We start from the raw sequence: 18977 nt of genomic DNA on the forward strand, positions 1-18977 counted from the left end.
AACTTCCCATTAATTACTATATGCGTGTTATAATTACACAATGGAAGTATAATCCCCTTTTACCAGCTTCATTGGTAGCAACCTTTTTTGGGGAGAGGGCCCCCATCAAAATTTTACTATGGGGCTCTGTGATTTCTAGTTAAACCTCTACCTAAAGGCGAGTGTTATGCATATTTTACTTGACCCCCAGCTGTTCACTGGTTGGCCCTTGGTCAAGACAAACTTTGTCTAACAATCCTTACCCTGAGATCAGGAGTTAAGTCTCCTAGGCTTCAGCCTTTACCTTAAAACATTTTTGTTTTGTTGACCACTTTTGCTGTTGGTCTAAGATTTCTCTCACCTGATTTTTCCTTATGGTGGTCGCTTTGTTATCCTCCATATTATTGTTGAGGTCCATCATTCTTTTAGAATAGCAGTTTTTCCTAAATGGTGCTACCTGCCTTGCTCTGGAACACCAGTTTCATTCTTGATGCCTTTCCTTGGTTGTAGCAATTTGCATATTTGCTTCCCATTTTATTCATCTAGCCTTGTTAACATATTGATTCATTCGGATATTCTTGTAATAAGATGTTTGCATTTGTTGTATTTCTTATTGGCTATCACCCACCCCTCAGTTGGAATGCTTTGGGACATCCCAGGTGTCTGAAAATTATCTTCCTACATCCCTTTATGGATGATAAAGAAAATAAGATATTTATACTTATTGTAAAATCTTTTTTTCATGACTTCCTTTCAGGGATACAGGTCCCACCCCTCTCTTTTTGAACTGATTGCTCACAAAAATGAAGCATGATGGCTCAGAGTGGGGTTATACAGAGGGCTGGCATTCAAAGTTTTTTTTCTGTTTGCCAGTGTCCACCTAATGAACGTCATTGTATATAACCCAATTATCTAGGAATGTCTATTAGGGGAGCACCGATACCGTTTTTTTGGTATCGAGTACTGATATTTTTTTTCTGTATTTGCCGTGCGCGATTGTCAGGAAGTCGAGCGGCAGATCATGGCCCGGCTTCCTGATTGCCAGGGAACCCTGTGTTCTATCGAAAGAACACCGGCTTCACTTGCTGAGGCTGCCTGGCTTCCTGACCAATCAGGAAGCTGGGCAGTGGGTCATGAGGTGCCGCCTGGCTTCCTGATTGGTCAGGACGCCAGGCTGCCTAGCAACAAGTGAAGCCAGCTTCCCTCTGACCGGAAGCTCTGGTATCGGAGGTAAGTATCAGAGCACAAGTACTCGCCCAAATACTCTGTATCGGTGCATCCCTCATGACTATCTTCATGTGTCCCTCAATGGACTTCAAGAAAAAGATTTTACGGTAAGTACATATTATCCTATTCCTATTATTCCATTATCTTTTCCTTCGTAATTCATCTTTGAATGATGTCCTGGTTGCAATAACAATGTAGTACGCAATAATTGCTGAGTAGACCTAAAAGTCTCTTTGTACAGCTTTGTTTGTCAGCACAAAGTGTTCTAAGTGTTTATGACTTGCTGTTGGCAAATTTGATCTTGCAGGAAATTGGAGCTGTTATAATAGTACACAGCTGCTGTAATAGTGCATTCAGAAACCTTCCAGCCATGTGTGGTAGTATAATTCCATCATTCAAACTTTTCTCCAAATTTCCTTTAAGTATTCTGTAATGGATAAAGAGATTAAAGGATCACTGTGATCTAGATTCGAAAAATATTTAAATATTCTCTCTCTCTCTTGCTGTCTGGCTGCTATGCTGAGCCACTGTGGTACGTTCTTAGTCACTGACTTGGAACAGGTATGCAGATCAGGGAAGTCGGCACATAGTTATATTCTTTGTCTTTTATAGTTGTTCCAGGTCAGTGAAAGACAGAAGGCAATACATGAAGATAATAATTATAGAATGTTTGACCCTGTATAGAGTTGAGGTAGCCATAGGCATACACCAAACACTGAGACCTTTTTAAACTTAATTTCTAATCGGATATAGTTTTATATTTCCTAATTGACTTAAATAACTGCCTTCATAAATAAAGAGAAATCAAAAACTGCTTAAAAGATTAATTTGAATGTATTTACTAATTCACAACATATTCAACCAATAATTTAAGAAACTCTTGAAATGTTTTGAGACATAAGGCAGCTTCTCTGATTTTTTTACTTGACATAAATATATATACATCCAACATAACTTGCAGCACAATCTGTAGAATATGATAACACACTGTATATTGCATCACTCTAACTGCAATCACCATACCCACTACAACAATATTGAGGAAGGGTTTAACAAAATTGTGTCAGGTGTTGTGTTTCCCCCTGGGCCAAGAGGAAATTTATAAGGGTTGTGGCTTCAGTGTGTCCCAATTGTTTTATTGTGTGGTGTTGGGCCAACAGAATGACACAAATACACATGTGCATGCGTTTTCAGTAGCTGTGCTTGCATTTATTACAAGAAATTGCATTCTGTTGGTCACTCTCTAATACTGCACTTTACACATTTTTTCACATCTTTGCAGTGCTTTATGTAACAAATCTGACAGAGGCTAATTTAGACAAAATCTAGTTATGTGACTAATTCTAGCCGTGTATATTTAGATTTCTCTTGTTCAGCCCATCCATGGTAAACAGCATGGATGGAGAATTCTGCACTGCTGGTTATTGAGTTCAGGCAGCTGTGACATCCCAAGCAATCACTGCACAGATTCTTTGACTGTGAAATCAACCTTTGTTTAGCCTGGTGGTGCTGACAAGGCCACCCACAGCTCAAATATCAGCTGATTCAACAGAAATTGGCTCAATTTCGAGCCGTGTACAGCTACTTTAACCCATTTTCTTGCACACTGAGAAGAAACTACAGCACCAGGGGAAGCCCTCAAACCGCATTGCTGCAAATCATACCAAGGGGCCCCTTTACATTGGAGAGTGGGTTTCGCTGTCTGTGCCTGTATTTTGTGAGTTATTTATAAAATGCAGGCCATAATGTGAAGCTTGCAGTAACCCTTGGAACTATCTCCATAACTGCAAAGAGAGCTCTGTGACTGGAAGAGAGGCCGGTCACTTTGAAAGGTGAAGTTACCAGACTCTTTTCTTTCCTGATTTCTTTTTTTTCCCATGGGCTTTAATGGCGTTCCATTTGCTTCCAAGTTCCGCAGTAAGCAAAGTATCATAGACATTTGTAAAGAACATTGCTGTGCTTTAAAGAATGTGTGCCATTAGCTTCAGATCAATCCCAAACTTGGCATGTGTGTGAATTATGGCTGGCCCAGGAGGGTTAATGTGGCCTGTCAGGCCTCCAGCCATTGTAACCCATTGATTGATATGTGTGGATTTCTCTTGATGAGATGTAGCTATTTATGTGCTTAATTTTACTATATAATTCTCCGATTCAGAGTTGTGACAATTAGGTGATATTGGGACTCACATTTTATGGCTGAAGTTGAACTAAAGGTCAGTTAGTTCCTATTTTAAAACCAGGCAATCTCAAGCTGAGGTTGTCGAGTGCTGGCTGTTGGCTTTTCATTGAGAAGTTATGAGGATAAGTCTGGTACCTCACTTCGGTAATTAGGACTAAGGACTATAAAGATCACTGTTTTCTTTGAAATGCTGAGATGGCCTAAACAAAATTTAACCCATCAGTGATTCGAACAAAGAGTTTCAGAAAAATATGGCGAAGACAAAATGTTCAAAAAAATATTCAGGAGCTACAACCTCATTGCTGGTGCACTATCCTGTTATAATATCAACATTGCAATAGGAATACATACAGGTGAAACTCGAATAATTAGAATATCGTGCAAAAGTTCATTTATTTCACTAATGCAACTTAAAAGGTGAAACTAATATATGAGAGACTCATTACATGCAAAGCAAGATAATTCAAGCCGTGATTTGTCATAATTGTGATGATTATGGCTTACAGCTCATGAAAACCCCAATAACCCCAAATCCACAATCTCCGAAAATTAGAATATTGCATGCAATCAATAAAACAAGTATTGTACATAGAACAATATCGGACCTCTGGAAAGTATAAGCATGCATATGTACTCAGTACTTGGTTTGGGCCCCTTTTGCAGCAATTACTGCCTCAATGCGGCGTGGCATGGAAGCTATCAGCCTGTGGCACTGCTGAGGTGTTATGGAAGAACAGGATGCTTCAATAACTCTCTCAGTTCAGCTTCCGTGAACTTCCTGTCCAGTACAAGATCAACAGGGACAGAGCAGTCTCCAGCAGCTCTCCATCTACTAGCTTGGAAAAGAAAGGGAGGAGTGGGAAGCAGAGGAGTGTATTGCCTTGCTGTGTCTGTGGAGACACACAGCTTACTAGCACACACAAGGGTGACTCCATAGGACCCTGTAAGGGAAAGGAGCCACCCTAAAACAGGATATCAGGACCACTGCTCAGGAGACCAGCTAATTCTGCAGGAAACTAAAACTTTTAACATCAAGGAGTAGCATCCATTGTAAGTGATTTAATCAGCATCTGTAATAGCTTAAAAAAAATTTGACTTTAAAATCACTTTAACTGATAAGACATTAACCACTTGCTGACCGGGGTGTCACACCCCCTTCCTGGCAAGGCCATTTTTCAGTATTCAGCGCTGCAGTACTTTGACTGACGTTTATTCCGTCATGCAACGCTGTACTGATATGAATTGTATACCATTTTTTGGGGACAGATAGAGCTTTCTTTTGGTGGTATCTAATCACCACTGGGGTTTTTATTTTTTTACTGTATAATTAAAAAAGTACCGAAAATTTTGAAAAAAAACTTTTCCCTACGTTATGTTATAAAACATTTATCAGCACCCAATTTTTTGGTAAATTATTAAAGATTGGGTCACGTCGGGTAAAAAGACACCAAACATGTCAAGCTTTAAAACTACCATACCCAAAATTGGCTATAGGCGATACTTTAAAAGCTTTTACTGCTCATCAGTTTAGTGCGATCAGTGATTAATGGACCTAAAATGTTTGCTCTCACTGTGACATTTGTGCGATATGTAACGTGTGGCGTAATCGTTGTTTTCACACGTAGACGCACCCGACGCGTATTTACGTTTATAAGTGCGTACACACAGGGGCAAGGACTTCAAAAAAAATTTGTTTTTTTTAAAAATATGAGACTCATTTTTTCTAAACGTTTATTTTCTTTTACACTTGATTGCTATCACATAGGGGGATAAAAATCCCCCTATGTGATAGCCAAAAAACAATGACAGGTCCTCTTTATGGAGACATCAGGGGTCTCTAAGACCCCTAATGTCACCTGGGGACCCCAAAAGAAGCTGATGAAGCAGAGATCTGCTTCACCAGCTTCTTGTCTGGCTAGCAGCCAGAGAAATGACAGCTAACAGCGGAAGTGATGTAATAGACACCGCTTCTGCCTTTAGAGAGAGAAGGAAGAGAGATCAGCTGTGGGGAATGCTGATATCTCCTCCTTCCCTGTACAGAGAGCCGCTGTGCCGGTATTCTCGGTCCTAGGCACCGCAGGGGGGACTGCGGTGCCCAGGATAAGGCAGCGCTGTGCGTGAGTATACAAGCGTTCGGCTGGCTATAGAACCAGCCGGAAGCTTGTATATAACAGCTGGTAACGACTGTACACACAGCAGAAAAAAATCACGTAAATGTACGTCCACCCACCAGAAAGCATTCGCCGCCCACCCGTATTTTTACTATGGGCAGGCGGCAAGGGGATAAGATTCAAAAAATGCTGAAAGTGAAATAAAAGTTTGACAGTTTGTAAACCTTCTTTCATTTTTTCTTTCAGGTCAGCCCCAGGCCAGATCCCTCAACTATATTAAATAAAAACGTTTTTTAATTTTATTTAGCAGATTGGGAGTGGATCATAATTAAGCAATTGACTGAGGCCATATTCAGAATAGATGAGGGAAATCACTTCTTTGATAAATGATAATTAAGAAGTCTATGGGGCTCATCTACCTTTGTCACCTGGTTGGGAATTGAAGGGGGACGAGCCCTATAGTAGTGCATGAAGCTGTAATTGCTTGTACAGCTGGGAGAGAGAGGATTTGTGGTGTGGGATGTAAACAAACGAAGGCCGCTGCAGTCGGATCTCAGTAAGTATACATCTGTGGAAGGGGAGGCTATAAATGGTTAGCTCAGGACAAATTGGGCAAAAAGGATCCCATGGTGCACTAAGTATGTGCTTATGTTGCTTAATGGTTAATCCAGCTCTGCTGAGACCAATTATGTTACTTCAGTAGGCAGCCAGCTGACATAGAGTACTTTTATTAAGTACTGGATGTGAGGTAGACAGGACTCATAACATTAGTGAGCACAGAGTGGTATATCAGATGCTATATATGGCTTATTTTCAAAAACTGGAGCAAAGAGATCTGTTAGAACATAGAACACATCATAGCCATCAAGTGGGATTTGTAATTTGTTGGCTAGGAAAATTAGAAATGTAATCTGGTTTCTATGGGCAACAGCTTTAAATTTCTTCAGACTTTCTTGTTACTTTATTTACTGTATACCTATCTACCTAATGGATAGCTGGATAGGGCATGGAGCCATAGCAGGCTAGAGTGCCTGGCTGCATGGCAATGTAGGGTAACACAGTGGGAACAGATGGTACTGTATGACAGTAGTACTGGACACAGAACATTTGTAGTCCATGTCTGCCATTAAAAGAGAACTATGGTGTAACCTTTTTATCCCATAGTTCTCTTTAGGGTCACGGGAGGACATATACTAACCTCCTCCCGTGACCCAAAGCTCAGTATATAGCGAGCTATATACTGAGAGCGCCGCAGCCGGGAAGGATCCCGAGAATACTGTCAAGATCCACCCAGCTGACTGATAGGCAGAGCCTGCTGTCAATCTAGAGGTAAAACAAGCTGTGCCCGCCCCCTCCTCCATCTGTTCCTCCAGTCAGTGCTGGAGGATAGGAGAGGGGAAGGGGGGATCCCTGCGAAGAGCGGTGACTGACAGTCACTGCTCTCTGCAGGGAGATGATCGCGAAATGAGTGAGCGACGGTATGTGTTCGTTGACTTCCCGATCAATAGAGCCGACCTGTGACAGTTTCAATGTCACACGTCGGCTCTAACTATGAGGATGAGTGTATATCACTCACCTGATAGTTCTCCTTTAATTATGCACATTTGGCATTTTGTACATATTATCCTTAACATACCATATATGGTTTTTAATTTAAAATATAAAGATTGATTTCCAGAGCTGCCCTGTTCTTTCCATTGCACTCTCCAGTTTTTGCTACTTGGATGAACAGAACCCATTAGTTAGACGCAGACGTGTTCCTGGGCATATGTTATTCCTGTATAGTAAAATGGAGGTGAAGAAAATCTATATGTCTCTCACAGGGATAGTGATCCATAAAATAAAATTGCCATTGACTAGATGATTTATCACCGTCTCTTAATCTTTATTTTTCTATGAGATGTATGCAGACACTTTAATCAGGAAGAAGCCCTGCATAATGTGCACTTTAAACCCTCAGCCACCAGCAATACCGCCTGTTTATTGTCACTGTGGGGAAAACATCACCCCCAACATCAAGACCAACTACAGCTGTCATTTGCTATGGTAATATGCTTCACCAAATGTATCAGTGTCAACATACAGGACTACTTTGTGGCAGTTTAAGTATGTAGCATTTCAAGGAACAGAATACGTCAAATTGCCTCTCATCAGTTGCCTCTTGTGACTGTTAATGTATATTTAAAGCTGAACTCCAAGCAAACTTCTACATACACAGATGCAATACAAGGGAGCTCTATTACCTGCCAAAGTATTTGTATTTGTATTATGTGATTTGCACAGCACCGTAAAACATCACAGCCAGGCAGATGATTCCACTTTTAGTTAAAGGACATAGAAAGGATAGTGTCTTCAATTCACAGCAGCCTGATGACTGGACAATGAATGGGCAGCAGGAGACTAATGAGGTCACCTGTCTGCTCACTCTGCTTACTCCTCCTATGAGCATTTTTCTTGTTGGCATATCTGCATGCAGCATACCTATTTGACTTCCAGTCCTGCTGCTGATTTTCAGAGGCTGATACCAAGTCAAATCCATATACTTACACTAGTTGCATTTAAAAATACATTTTATTGATTTATTACTGAATACCTAATGGCATTACTTTGTGTCTTTTATATCTGTCTGTGGTCTAGCTTTGATTTTACCCAGTACTACATGATGTCAGCTTCCACATTAGGCATAAGACGAGGGAATACAATTTGGTAGTTCTCTTTTATGGGATTACTGGACAGAAAGTTTTCTCTGTGCAAATATTGCTCCCCAGCATGCTATATTCCTTTTACGTGTTTCTAGTGAATGGTAATAGAAGCTCTTTCACATAAACCGGTGTATGGAAATGATCTCATTTAGGTTCACTGGTCCTTTGACAATCTATCCCGTGTTCACAATAACCACTGATTATTTGTGGTTTAATGTTTTCAAGCAAAATAACAATGCACACAGCTAATGTCATTTTGCTCAGAGCAATACTACAATTTTGAAGTTTTCTTTTTTGTCTGATTAAATAGGATCAGATTCAAAGTAATTGGATTGCACTGAGTTTACCCCAATTGTGTTTGAATGTTATTGTACAATGCAGTATATGACTAAAGAAAGAAAAATGAACGTTTAGTCGTCAGTATATATCACAAAATGAAATCCCGGAACTTGCTGCTTAATCTCAGAATTTCTCTTTTGTTTACCGTTTGTTTAATGTAAATAATTGCTCCGAAGCAACAAGTCAAGAGTCTGTTTCTTTTTATAGACCAAAGCTATGGAAAATGTACTTCAATTGACTTTATTCCAAAGCCTGCACTTTAATTACTGCAGAAGAAATGACACTAAGCTTGAGGTCAAATAGTGCAATTCCAGTATGGCCCAAGACTAATTTATCAGTGTGTCAGTAAATACCTGTGAGCTAGGAGCTCATCTCTCTAATGACTTCATAATGTTTTTTTAAATGTTCTTGGCAATGACTGATCTGATTAAAGGGACACTCAGAAATGGCTACTGCCTGATGAATGTGCTACAGATTTAGGGTACCCATTGATGGGCAGATGTGCCCCTGATTTGCCAGTGCTGGAACGTGTTGCTCAAACCATTCTATTCACCAGTGATGTACTCAGGGGAGGACTGGGGGACAATTACATTAATAATTTGCCCTTTCATAGTAGAGATGGATTTTTTTGGGGTGTGCCATGGTGCCACGGTTATTGGTTGGTGGGCATGGTGAAAGGTAGGTGTTCCAAAAGAATATGGGTTGTTGTAACACAGGCACCTTTTCTCATATTTCAGCAATAGCTTCCTTTGCAGTTCTTGTCATTTGGTCACATGACATCTCAGAATAGCTAAAAAGTATGTCCTGGAAGACTTCCCTCTGCCAGATCCTGTAATTGCAGGTCTGACCAGAAGGAATTTTGGTTGTCATTCATGGTGAATTATTTCCACTCAGGGCTACCAACCCAAATATCTTATTATTATTTCCCAGGGGGCAAATGCCTTCTTGCCGCCTAGTCCTCCCCTGGGTGTTCTCCATAGTAGAAGACAAAAAAGCATAGTATCACCAGAATGCTGCCTCAGAAATAGGTCCTTACCAGCCCCAAAACAATTTGTGACAAAACACGTCCCCACTTTTGCAACAATTGGTACACTTTGCTTTTGTCTTGGACTCTGTGAACATAGGGTTACATTGTGGACCTGTATGATGGGTGACAGAGGACTATAAATCTCAGCAATACATTATACAGCAATGCAGAATAATATCATCAGCTATAGAGGACTACAAATCTTAGCAATACATTATGCAGAATGGCAACAGCTATAGAGGACTACAAACCCCACTAATACATTCTACAGCAATGCAGTATAGCAACAGCTGTAGAGGACTACAAATCCCAGAAATACATTATACAGCTATACAGGATGGCAATGGATCTATGAAGCAGCATAACATAAAGTTCTACCTAGCAGACGTTATTCAGCATGATACAGAAATAAAGGTTTTCCAGCCTCATGGCTATTTATCCTGCACAGCTTTGTCTGCTTTGTGTTCCAAATATGTTTCTTCTACAGTGGGATTCATTTGTGGCTATTTTAGTGATGCTTAATAACGTATTTTATTATCAATGGGATCCATAGATGGATGATTCTAGATTTGTGCTTCTTACATGTTTATTAGAATGTAAAAATGAGTAAGGCTTTCAATGTCAATTTTAACTGTTACCCTTTTATTTTTACAGGTGTTGCTCTGCTTCTCCAGGGACACCTCTGTGCTTGAACACTTTATATACAACAGTGCAACACCACCAAAATCATACATTCGAGGTGCAGTACTGCAGGTCTTTTTATTTGCCTGTTTTCATAACTTAAGGGAAAGTAATTGTAGACCTCTTCTGTGTTTTACTAATATTACTAGCACCAAAGTCAAAACTATGGATGCACCGATACCGTTTTTTGCGGTATTGAGTACCAATACTTTGCTGATTGGCTGAGAAGCCAGTTTCCCAGCCAATCAGCAAGGAACCAGCTGTTTGGCCGGCTCAATGCTGATTGGCCAGGAAGCCGGCTTCCGCATGGAGGGAGCCAGCCAATCAGCATGGAGTCGGCTTCCTGGCCAATCAGGAAGATGTGAGACAGGTCATTACTCGCAGTCCAGCTTCCCGATCGCACGGGAAGCTGGCTCCATGTTTCCCTATGGCACTGCCGGTCAGAGAAAATCTTCCTCTGACCGGAAGTTCCGGTATCGGGGGTAAGTATCGGAGCATTCGGAGTACTCGCCCAAATACTCCGTATCGGCACCGATACTAGTATCGGTGCATCCCTAGTCAAAACCATTCCACATGAGCGCCATAAAACCTGGATAACAGCCCTTTGTGTATGCACCACTATTGGAGGCAGCCTCGTTAACAATCAGGGAGACTGTATTGACCTAAAAAACAACAAAAACCAGACGGGGCGCCTACCCTAGTATAAAATTGCTTTATTGCAAAACAAATGGAAATTGTCAGTACAAAAAGCCTTGATCGGCTATATCACAACAACCGCCGTATTCAAGGGATTAAACGATCATACCCAGCAGCGAGGTTTGAGAGGCATGTTGGTATGTGTCTTTCAATGTCGCCTATGATTGTTTAACCCCTGGAATATGGCGGTTGTTGTGATACAACTGATAAAGGATTTTTGAACACCTCTTTTGTGAGTATAACTGATGACCATTTCCATTTGTTTTGCAATAAAGCGATTTTACACTAGAGTAGGCGCCCTGTCTGGTTTTAATATTACCAACAGCTTGAATGGAAAGGTGGGTTTGCATTGGTCCCTTAGATGCACTCACTTGAAAAGTATGATTTTGATTGTTGTCCAAGTTGGGGTGGTTTATATAAACACGCTCTTCCAGGTGGTGCCCTCTGAATATAGATCTATAAGAGAGTTCCCAGATGACCTATGCAGTGTTCCCCCAATTCTTCTTCCTCCATTGCAGGTGCTGAAAAATACCCTGTTGGTGCTTATGCAAGGTTGATAATATCACTCCTGTCATGTGATTAGCTGCTCAGGTCTGAGCATTGGATAAAGGGAGGAGGTCACTTGCTCCGCTATATCAAGAAGCACCAGTTTTTTTGTGGTGCGGGTACATTAGAGTGCAAGAGTCAGGGGAGCTTCAAATGTTGCTCTGTCATATTATCTGCAGTTGAATTTGATTTAGGGTGATTCCAGCTTGCATTTTGTTCAATGTCGGGGGCTTAAAGACAGAAACTTACATATAACTGAAAATATAAAGAGCGGACACTATTAGAGAGATGAACTTGCAGGTTCTTAAAAGTTTTTGAAACTTTTACATAATATGAATGGCATTTAATGCTCTTTTACGTAAACCACTGTGCAGTTTTTATTTGCTGTTCCTTGAATGTATTATCTGTATCAGTGAATGCTCATGTCTTTGAAATAAATTAATTACTTGAGGCTGTTGTGATTTTCTCATAACTAAACTATCTTAATATGTGTGTACTGCTTTAATTAATCATGGTTATCATTACAATGACCTTAATATGCAATCATGTGGTGTATATACTGAACTGTATCCTGTCTGGCATGTAGTGACTTGAGAATCATATCAATATATTATAGTCATTACTTTTAATACAATAATTTATGTGAGCCATTCTATGTAAAAGACAGAAGCCAATAAACATTTCACTTCTGTTTATGTATAGAATGGTTGAAGCTTTTCATAGTAACACCTGACTAATGGCTGTCATCTTTACTATTTCTTGGGCCTGTTTTTATTAAGTATGACTAATCAAATTGCCGGTAAGATTATTACTCTAACTATATTGCTTCAGCATCTGGAAAATGTAACTTTCACTCTTTTAATTGTAGGCAAACTTGGCTTGGAAGAGTTTGCTGTTGTCTATCCACCAAATGGTAAGCTGTGCTTTGTCATCCTCTAGTGGTAGATAATGAAGTTACACATATAACAATGGCTGATAGGATCAGTGTAATCTGTAATTTTGGCCAGCCATTCTTGTGATACACAAACCTGATGTCAGTCAGGATGGTCACCCTGCTCACCCTGAGGATGATACAGATTTGGTGTCTAATGAGGGAGAAGAGAGGTGACATCAAAATCATTGCTAAATCAGGAAGATGAATTGCTTATGTGTAACTTGTCTGGCTGTGCAGTGTTTAAAATATGTGTAAATCACAAGACTGGCTGTACAAAATTACAAATTGTTAGGTAGGGAAAACGATGAACATATGTTAGGGGATCTTAAAGGGGATGTTGTTCCTTGTGTGGCCTATTCTCTCAGTTATTGTTGGGTGTTCCCTAATAAAGAGAGAGCATGCCAGCCTGCATGATGTGGTGTGGTATAATGTAACGGGGACCCGGGTATCAGATGTCTCTCAGGGAACACTGCAGATGTAAAGTCGCTCTGTAGACAGTGTCCAGGGTTCTCTATACCAGGGATTATGGCACCCATGGCCGGGCTGCCCTGGAGGTTTTCAAGTGTTCCTCATCTACAGAGTCAAGGAGGGAGAGGTTCTGACCTTTTGTAGAGTGTGTGCTCCTGTTGCTTCTGCCATTGAAGAGATGGTAAACCATAAAGATGACCTCTCTGAAGGTAATGTAGATAACTGCAAGTGGACAGGCTTAATAAGGAGATTGAGAGTGCAGAGTCAGTTGAGGTCTGAGAGGAGGCAGCAAGGAGAAAAGATCCTATGGTCGAGTTTAAACAGATCTGGTGGCCTCCAGATTGGAGTAGTTGTCAGCCCTCCATGAAGACCTCAGGGAGCAAGCAAGATAGAATGTCATTTTCTCTCCTACCTGCATGGGCACTAGTGGAGTGGTGAAAAGATCGTAGCCCAGTGATGTCCTGTCCAGAGAGCGAGGAAGTATTTTGGGTGGGGTTCACAGAGTGTGTCCCTGAAACATGTGGTACCCATCTGCTGCTGTTGTGGGGTGCTAATGGAGAGCACCTGGAACACTGGCAAAGAATCTCACTCTGATGCCATACAACTACTACTAAAAAGAAAGCGTTCTCTCTACAGAGCTGTTTGCCTGGTGTTTATGCTTAAAAATGTCACTGACTTTATTTACTGTCTGTATTCTGAAGACATGTCCTACAGCTTACAAACAATGCTATGAAACACGTATTATTTGGTAGTATTTGGTTTGTTACCATTTCATTCAGCAGTTTTTGATGTGAGAACTGGATGTGCAGGATAAACACATTGAGAGGGAGATTGTTCAAGAATCCCATACTCCTATAAATGAGAAAATGAACAAAAGCTGCACTCTTATTTCTTATCAAGGCACGTTTTGGAAGAGGGTTTTTTCTCTGGTGGAGTTTTATGATTTGTAAACTCCATCATTTGAAGTAGCAAATCAATAGCATATCATTTTTATCATCAGGGCCCACTTTGAAATTATTATCACACTATAACGCTGGTGATGATGACTTTTATTCTTGTGTATGTGATAACTGCTATAGGCATGGTCTTACAAGCCGGCAAAAAAGTGCAGCATCCTGGTCTATGGAAGGGTCACTAACCTCCCAGCTTCCTATAGGGTTGAGGTTTGGTTGATCTTCGGCTTAAGGATTAAATTAAATGTCACTTGGTTTTGTTGTTTGAGATGCACTTGGAAAGATAGGAACTAATATGCTATTGGTAACTGGGTTTTTTTTTTCTCTGGTTATAATTCAACCTTGACAGCTGTTTAAAAAAGGTTTTGCAAGGTGGTGTAAAGCAGCACCTTCTTTTCACTTTGGACATTTGATACGCATTGAATGACCTTTGATATGATCTTGTGTAGAATGCCAAGTGTTTTATATGTTGGAGTATTAATACATCGTATATCTCATGTTTCATAGGGGTGATTCCGTTTCATGGCTTTTCAATGTATGGTAAGTGAGACGTGAACTAACATAAGCTTTAACAAGACATGACTGCAGTAAATCAGTACACTTATTGTGGTGTGGCCATACACAGAACCAGTGGCGTCACAAGGGGGGTGCGTTCCGCACCAGGTGACACCAATGGAGGGAGTGACACCAAAATGACTAACAGGCATTTTAGTGTCACCTACTATGAAAAGTCGGGCACTCGATCATGGATCTAGAGCCTGACAGTTGCACGAGAGAGGAGGGGACCTGACGGCATACCTTATCCCACCAGGTGAATGAGGGGTGTAGTCAAATGAATAAAAGTTGAGCAGTAATGAACATTAGAAAGTTACATTACCCAACCTCCCTGTCCTGGTTGCAGATTTTATGAGGCAGGCAGTATTTTAATAAATATATTATGCTTTGATTTCATTAAAGAGGACCTGAACTATAAAAGCCATGCTCCAAAAAAAGGCAAAGGACTAGTCACCAGTATTTTCTGTAGTCTCCCTGTGTCTGATGTTTTTTTTTTCCATTACTGATTTACCTCCAAGCCTTCTCACAGACAAGTGACACCCTTTAGGCCCGGGCTCCAGCCCCAAAGCCCTTAAAACAGGCACACTGCTTCTTACACAACCACCCATTTTCCAGCAGGGTAAGAGATCTAAGGCACCCACTCCCAAGGAGGTAGGGTTAACCAAAGACCTTTCTCCCCAAAAGAGAGAAAGCTAAAGGAACCTTCTAGAACCACGCTTACCTATTTCTCCAAAGTCTGGCAACCCACTGGGGTGGCTAGCTGAAAAGACAGGGAGTGACTGGCAGGTAAATGCAGATACAGGAGAAAGACCAAACAAAATATAAACACTTGCAGACAGTAGGGACTGGAAAGCTCAACATCCCTAGAGGAGGAATAATCAAGAAGCAGAAATTGAGGTAGAGAAAGCATAGATCTGCAGAATGAAAGAAGTAAAAGCAGGGAGATGCATGTCTACAGGGTCCTAGGTACAGTTTTCTCTCCAGCAGTGATAGTACAGTAATGACGTCACCAAATCACCATTTCAAATTGTGTGATGCTAGCAGTGTAGGGAGAGTGCTTCTCATACTGCAGATATACAGGCTGCAGTGCTATTTTTTTCAGGAGAAAATCCAGATAAAAGGTAAATCTTCAGGGTACTGTTTAGAGACAGTGAACATTCCTACATGTTTCCTAAAACATAGCAAATCTTCACTTTTTCTGCATTCAGGTCTACTTTAATGTTTTGTGTGCTAGAATGTACTGCCAACACAGTACTGTGTTTTTTTTTTTATATTTAATATTAATAAAATTGCTTCTTCTAGTTTATGAGCGTATAACTAGTCTAGTTTATGAGCGCATAAACAGAGCTATTACTGACACACAACATGTTTACTTTGTTCTCGTGTGCATGGAGAAAGTTTGGTGTTACCATACATCCCGATAGAAAGTGCATTTTGCTGGAAATGGCATCAAAGATCTCACAAAGGAGCCAGATGCTTAATCTTGGTAAAGGTGTTCACTTGCCTATGAAATGCTCTGATCCTTCCTGTATACATTTTGTAATAAATCAACTTCTAAATTTTTTTGCAGTCACATGACCGTCAAGCTCCAGCACTCCAGCTTATTCGTCTTGCTCTCTGTGGCTGGTGGGCAGGAATTCTTGACAATTCTGGGAGCTATGATGCCGGCGGTATGATGTCACCGCTGTCTGATATCCCGAAGTGTTGACAAGGCTCAATAGTACCGAGACTAGCCAGAGCTTTGCGGCCATGTGACCACGTAGAAAACCTTAAAAACAAGTATTCAGAAAGCAATTTATTATAAAATGTATACAGAAAGGATTAGCGCAAACATTCACAGGTGAGTTATTGTGATGCCTTCTCTTCTACTTTAAATGTCAATACATGAGAAGAGAAGCTGCAGATGACATAAGGGGTTATAAACACAGCAAGCAGATTTTTACAGAAGGAAGTTGCAGCAGGTAAATGTGACATTTTCATGACAGAGCCAGTATGGAATTGTAATTATTGTTCTTTCCTGTTCAGACAGAGCTTACATAAAGCATTGGGACCATGGCTGTTTATGTAAGACTGAACATTCATCCTGTGCAGCTCCTGGGTGTCAATTATCTCAACACAGTTACTATCTATGTCTATACATTACAGCCTAGTAAAAAAAAAAGGGATATATAATTAAGTAGAAACCCGTTGTCTTCCCTGTCATTGTATGACATAAGTGTAGCTGGGAGTTTTTTTATAAAAAAGGTTACACTAGACCTTTAACAACTGGGGATGAGACTCTGGCTCAGGTCGAACGTGGATTAGAGGCGAACCAGATGTTTGCTGTTCACAGCCGAACTAATGCGGTTGTTCACACACCCGCATTGCTGGATGCTGTAATTGACCCAAAATTGACAAATATTTGGTTATTGATTGTATTGGGTCAATAATGTCACCCGTGATCCCCAGCATGTTTACATTACTGCAGCGCTGGGCATCTGTTGGGCTTGGGGTCATCGTGATTGCTGATGGATTTGCATCACTGGATGCAGTGATTGACATGGATTACATTGCTGGACATTGTGCTGATGTAGATTTACAAGGGGGACATTAGTAACATTTCTTTTTATTTTATTATTTTTGTATTGTTATTAAAGGAGTTTTTAATGGTGTTAGTGTATTTATTTACATTGAACTCTTTGTGGGAATGGGTAAAAGGTTCTAATGTACCCATGTACCCATTACTGTGAGAGAGGGCAGATTCTGGGTACCTCTTTATTATAAAGGGGGCTTCCAGATTTCACTAAAAGCCCCCCCCCCCCATCCCTGTATTACCCCCACCCCAATATTAACCCCATATTACCCCAATATCTTTCTTGGGACATTGGATGTGGGGAAGAGACCTTGTCCAACAAACTTATGGACAAGGCATCCCCTTGAAAGGTACTCCCCTGATGATGAAGGGTACAGGTCTGCTACAGTAAAAGGGGGTGGAAGGCGCATGCTTGCTGCCCTCTCTTTTCAGGCCAGCCAGGCTGGATAAGAATCTGGGTGGAATTTGAGAGGGAAATGACGTTTGTTCCCTTTTTTTCTTTTAGATGTGTACTGTCACTTTTAAAGGACCACACTGTGCTGTAGGGATGTCCCTGGTATCGGGGCCAATACCAGGCATTTTGACGAGTACTTGTACTCTTAAAAATGCCCCGATTCTTAAGGCAGATAGCGGCCTTTTAAATTTTTAAACCGCAGTGGCTGCTGAGTTCCCGCACTTGTGGGGACCTCGGCAGCCTGCTAGGGACCTAGCAGTAGCTGTCCCTGGCAGCGCCTGTCCGGTTCTGAATCTCCTGCTCCTCCTTCCCGGCGCAGGCACAGCCATGGAAAGCCCTGGACACCGGCACACTCCACAGCATAAGAACTGCCTACAGAGCCCTGCAGAGATCCACATGCTGCCTGGGTCAGACCACAGCCTTCTGCTTTGTTGAGATGTATTGTGCTCTGGTGGGATGTATTGTGCTCTGGGGACATGTTTTGACCTCTGCCAACATGTATTGTGCTCTGCCGACATGTATTGTGCTCTGCCGACATGTATTGTGCTCTGCTGACATGTATTCTGCTCTGCTGACATGTATTCTGCTCTGTGGACATCTGTATTCAGCTCCAGGGACATCTGTATTCAGCTCCAGGGACATCTGTATTTAGCTCTGGAGACATCTGTATTTAGCTATGGTGAGAAACTGCCCTAAAATCATCAGTCTGTGTTGTTTTAGAAAGAATGTCACATGTCCCTTTAAAGTGACATTAAAGGCAAAAAAAATTCCCCTCCCCCCCATGTTAATGTTAGCACTTACCTTAAATTATGTCTCTTTTTCCGATCTTCCTCTTCTTTCCTGATGTTTTCAGCATTCTCTCCAGCGGTGCGGCAGCTCTCCGATCAGGCCAGCGGTGTCTGCATGCGGGTGCACGCGTCCATAGACTTACCTTGCGTCCCTTGTCGTGTCCCGCCCGAAAATGAGATCTGCGCATGCGTCCGCCCAAAGATCCTTTGCGGCCGCTCGAAAAATGTATAATTTTCGCACGGGACCGCTCAAACTGCTGTTTGAGCGGGTTTAAAAAAAAAAAAACGTTTTGCATATATCTACTGCTTGCTAGCAGTAGATATATACAAAAAAAGGGAGGGTTTAAATATCCTTTAAGAAAAAGTATCGGTAATTGGTATCGGCAAGTACCTGAGGGAAAGTACTTGTACTTGGTCTTTAAAAAAATGGTATCGAGACATCCCTACTGTACTGCTCTGTAACATCATGTGCAGCTTTTGGAATCCCCAAACATGTCATTTAAAGTATTTGTGTATTTTCAATATTGTCCTTCAAGCCACATAAATGATCCCATCTTCACTGTTTGGTGATTTTTTATTTTGGCATTGGTACATGTCCCCATGGCAGTACCCACCTGCGCTTTTCTGCCAGCTGTACATGGCAGTCCCCCCTGCCTTTTTATAACAATAGCTTGCCTATTAGCCTTGAAAATGACCAGGAAAAAATGATTGGTCTGCTATAGACTTCAATGGGGTTCAGCACTAAGTTTGGAGTTTATGCACATTC

At 41.2% G+C, this 18977-nt stretch overlaps 1 protein-coding gene across 2 annotated transcripts in view; it reads left to right on the plus strand.

The window, feature by feature from the left end:
• TBC1D19 (TBC1 domain family member 19) overlaps positions 1–18977 on the plus strand; it is a 108986-nt gene that overhangs the window by 76025 nt on the left and 13984 nt on the right. For both annotated transcript variants that reach the window (XM_018561406.1, XM_018561407.1), the window contains 3 exons: positions 10219–10303; positions 12356–12400; positions 14350–14382. In XM_018561406.1, coding sequence (XP_018416908.1) covers positions 10219–10303; positions 12356–12400; positions 14350–14382 — 163 coding nt within the window. The remainder of the gene's footprint in view (positions 1–10218; positions 10304–12355; positions 12401–14349; positions 14383–18977) is intronic.

The sequence above is a fragment of the Nanorana parkeri genome, unplaced genomic scaffold, assembly GCF_000935625.1.
Source record: "Nanorana parkeri isolate BGI_ZX_2015 unplaced genomic scaffold, ASM93562v1 scaffold522, whole genome shotgun sequence".
Lineage (NCBI taxonomy): Eukaryota > Metazoa > Chordata > Amphibia > Anura > Dicroglossidae > Nanorana > Nanorana parkeri.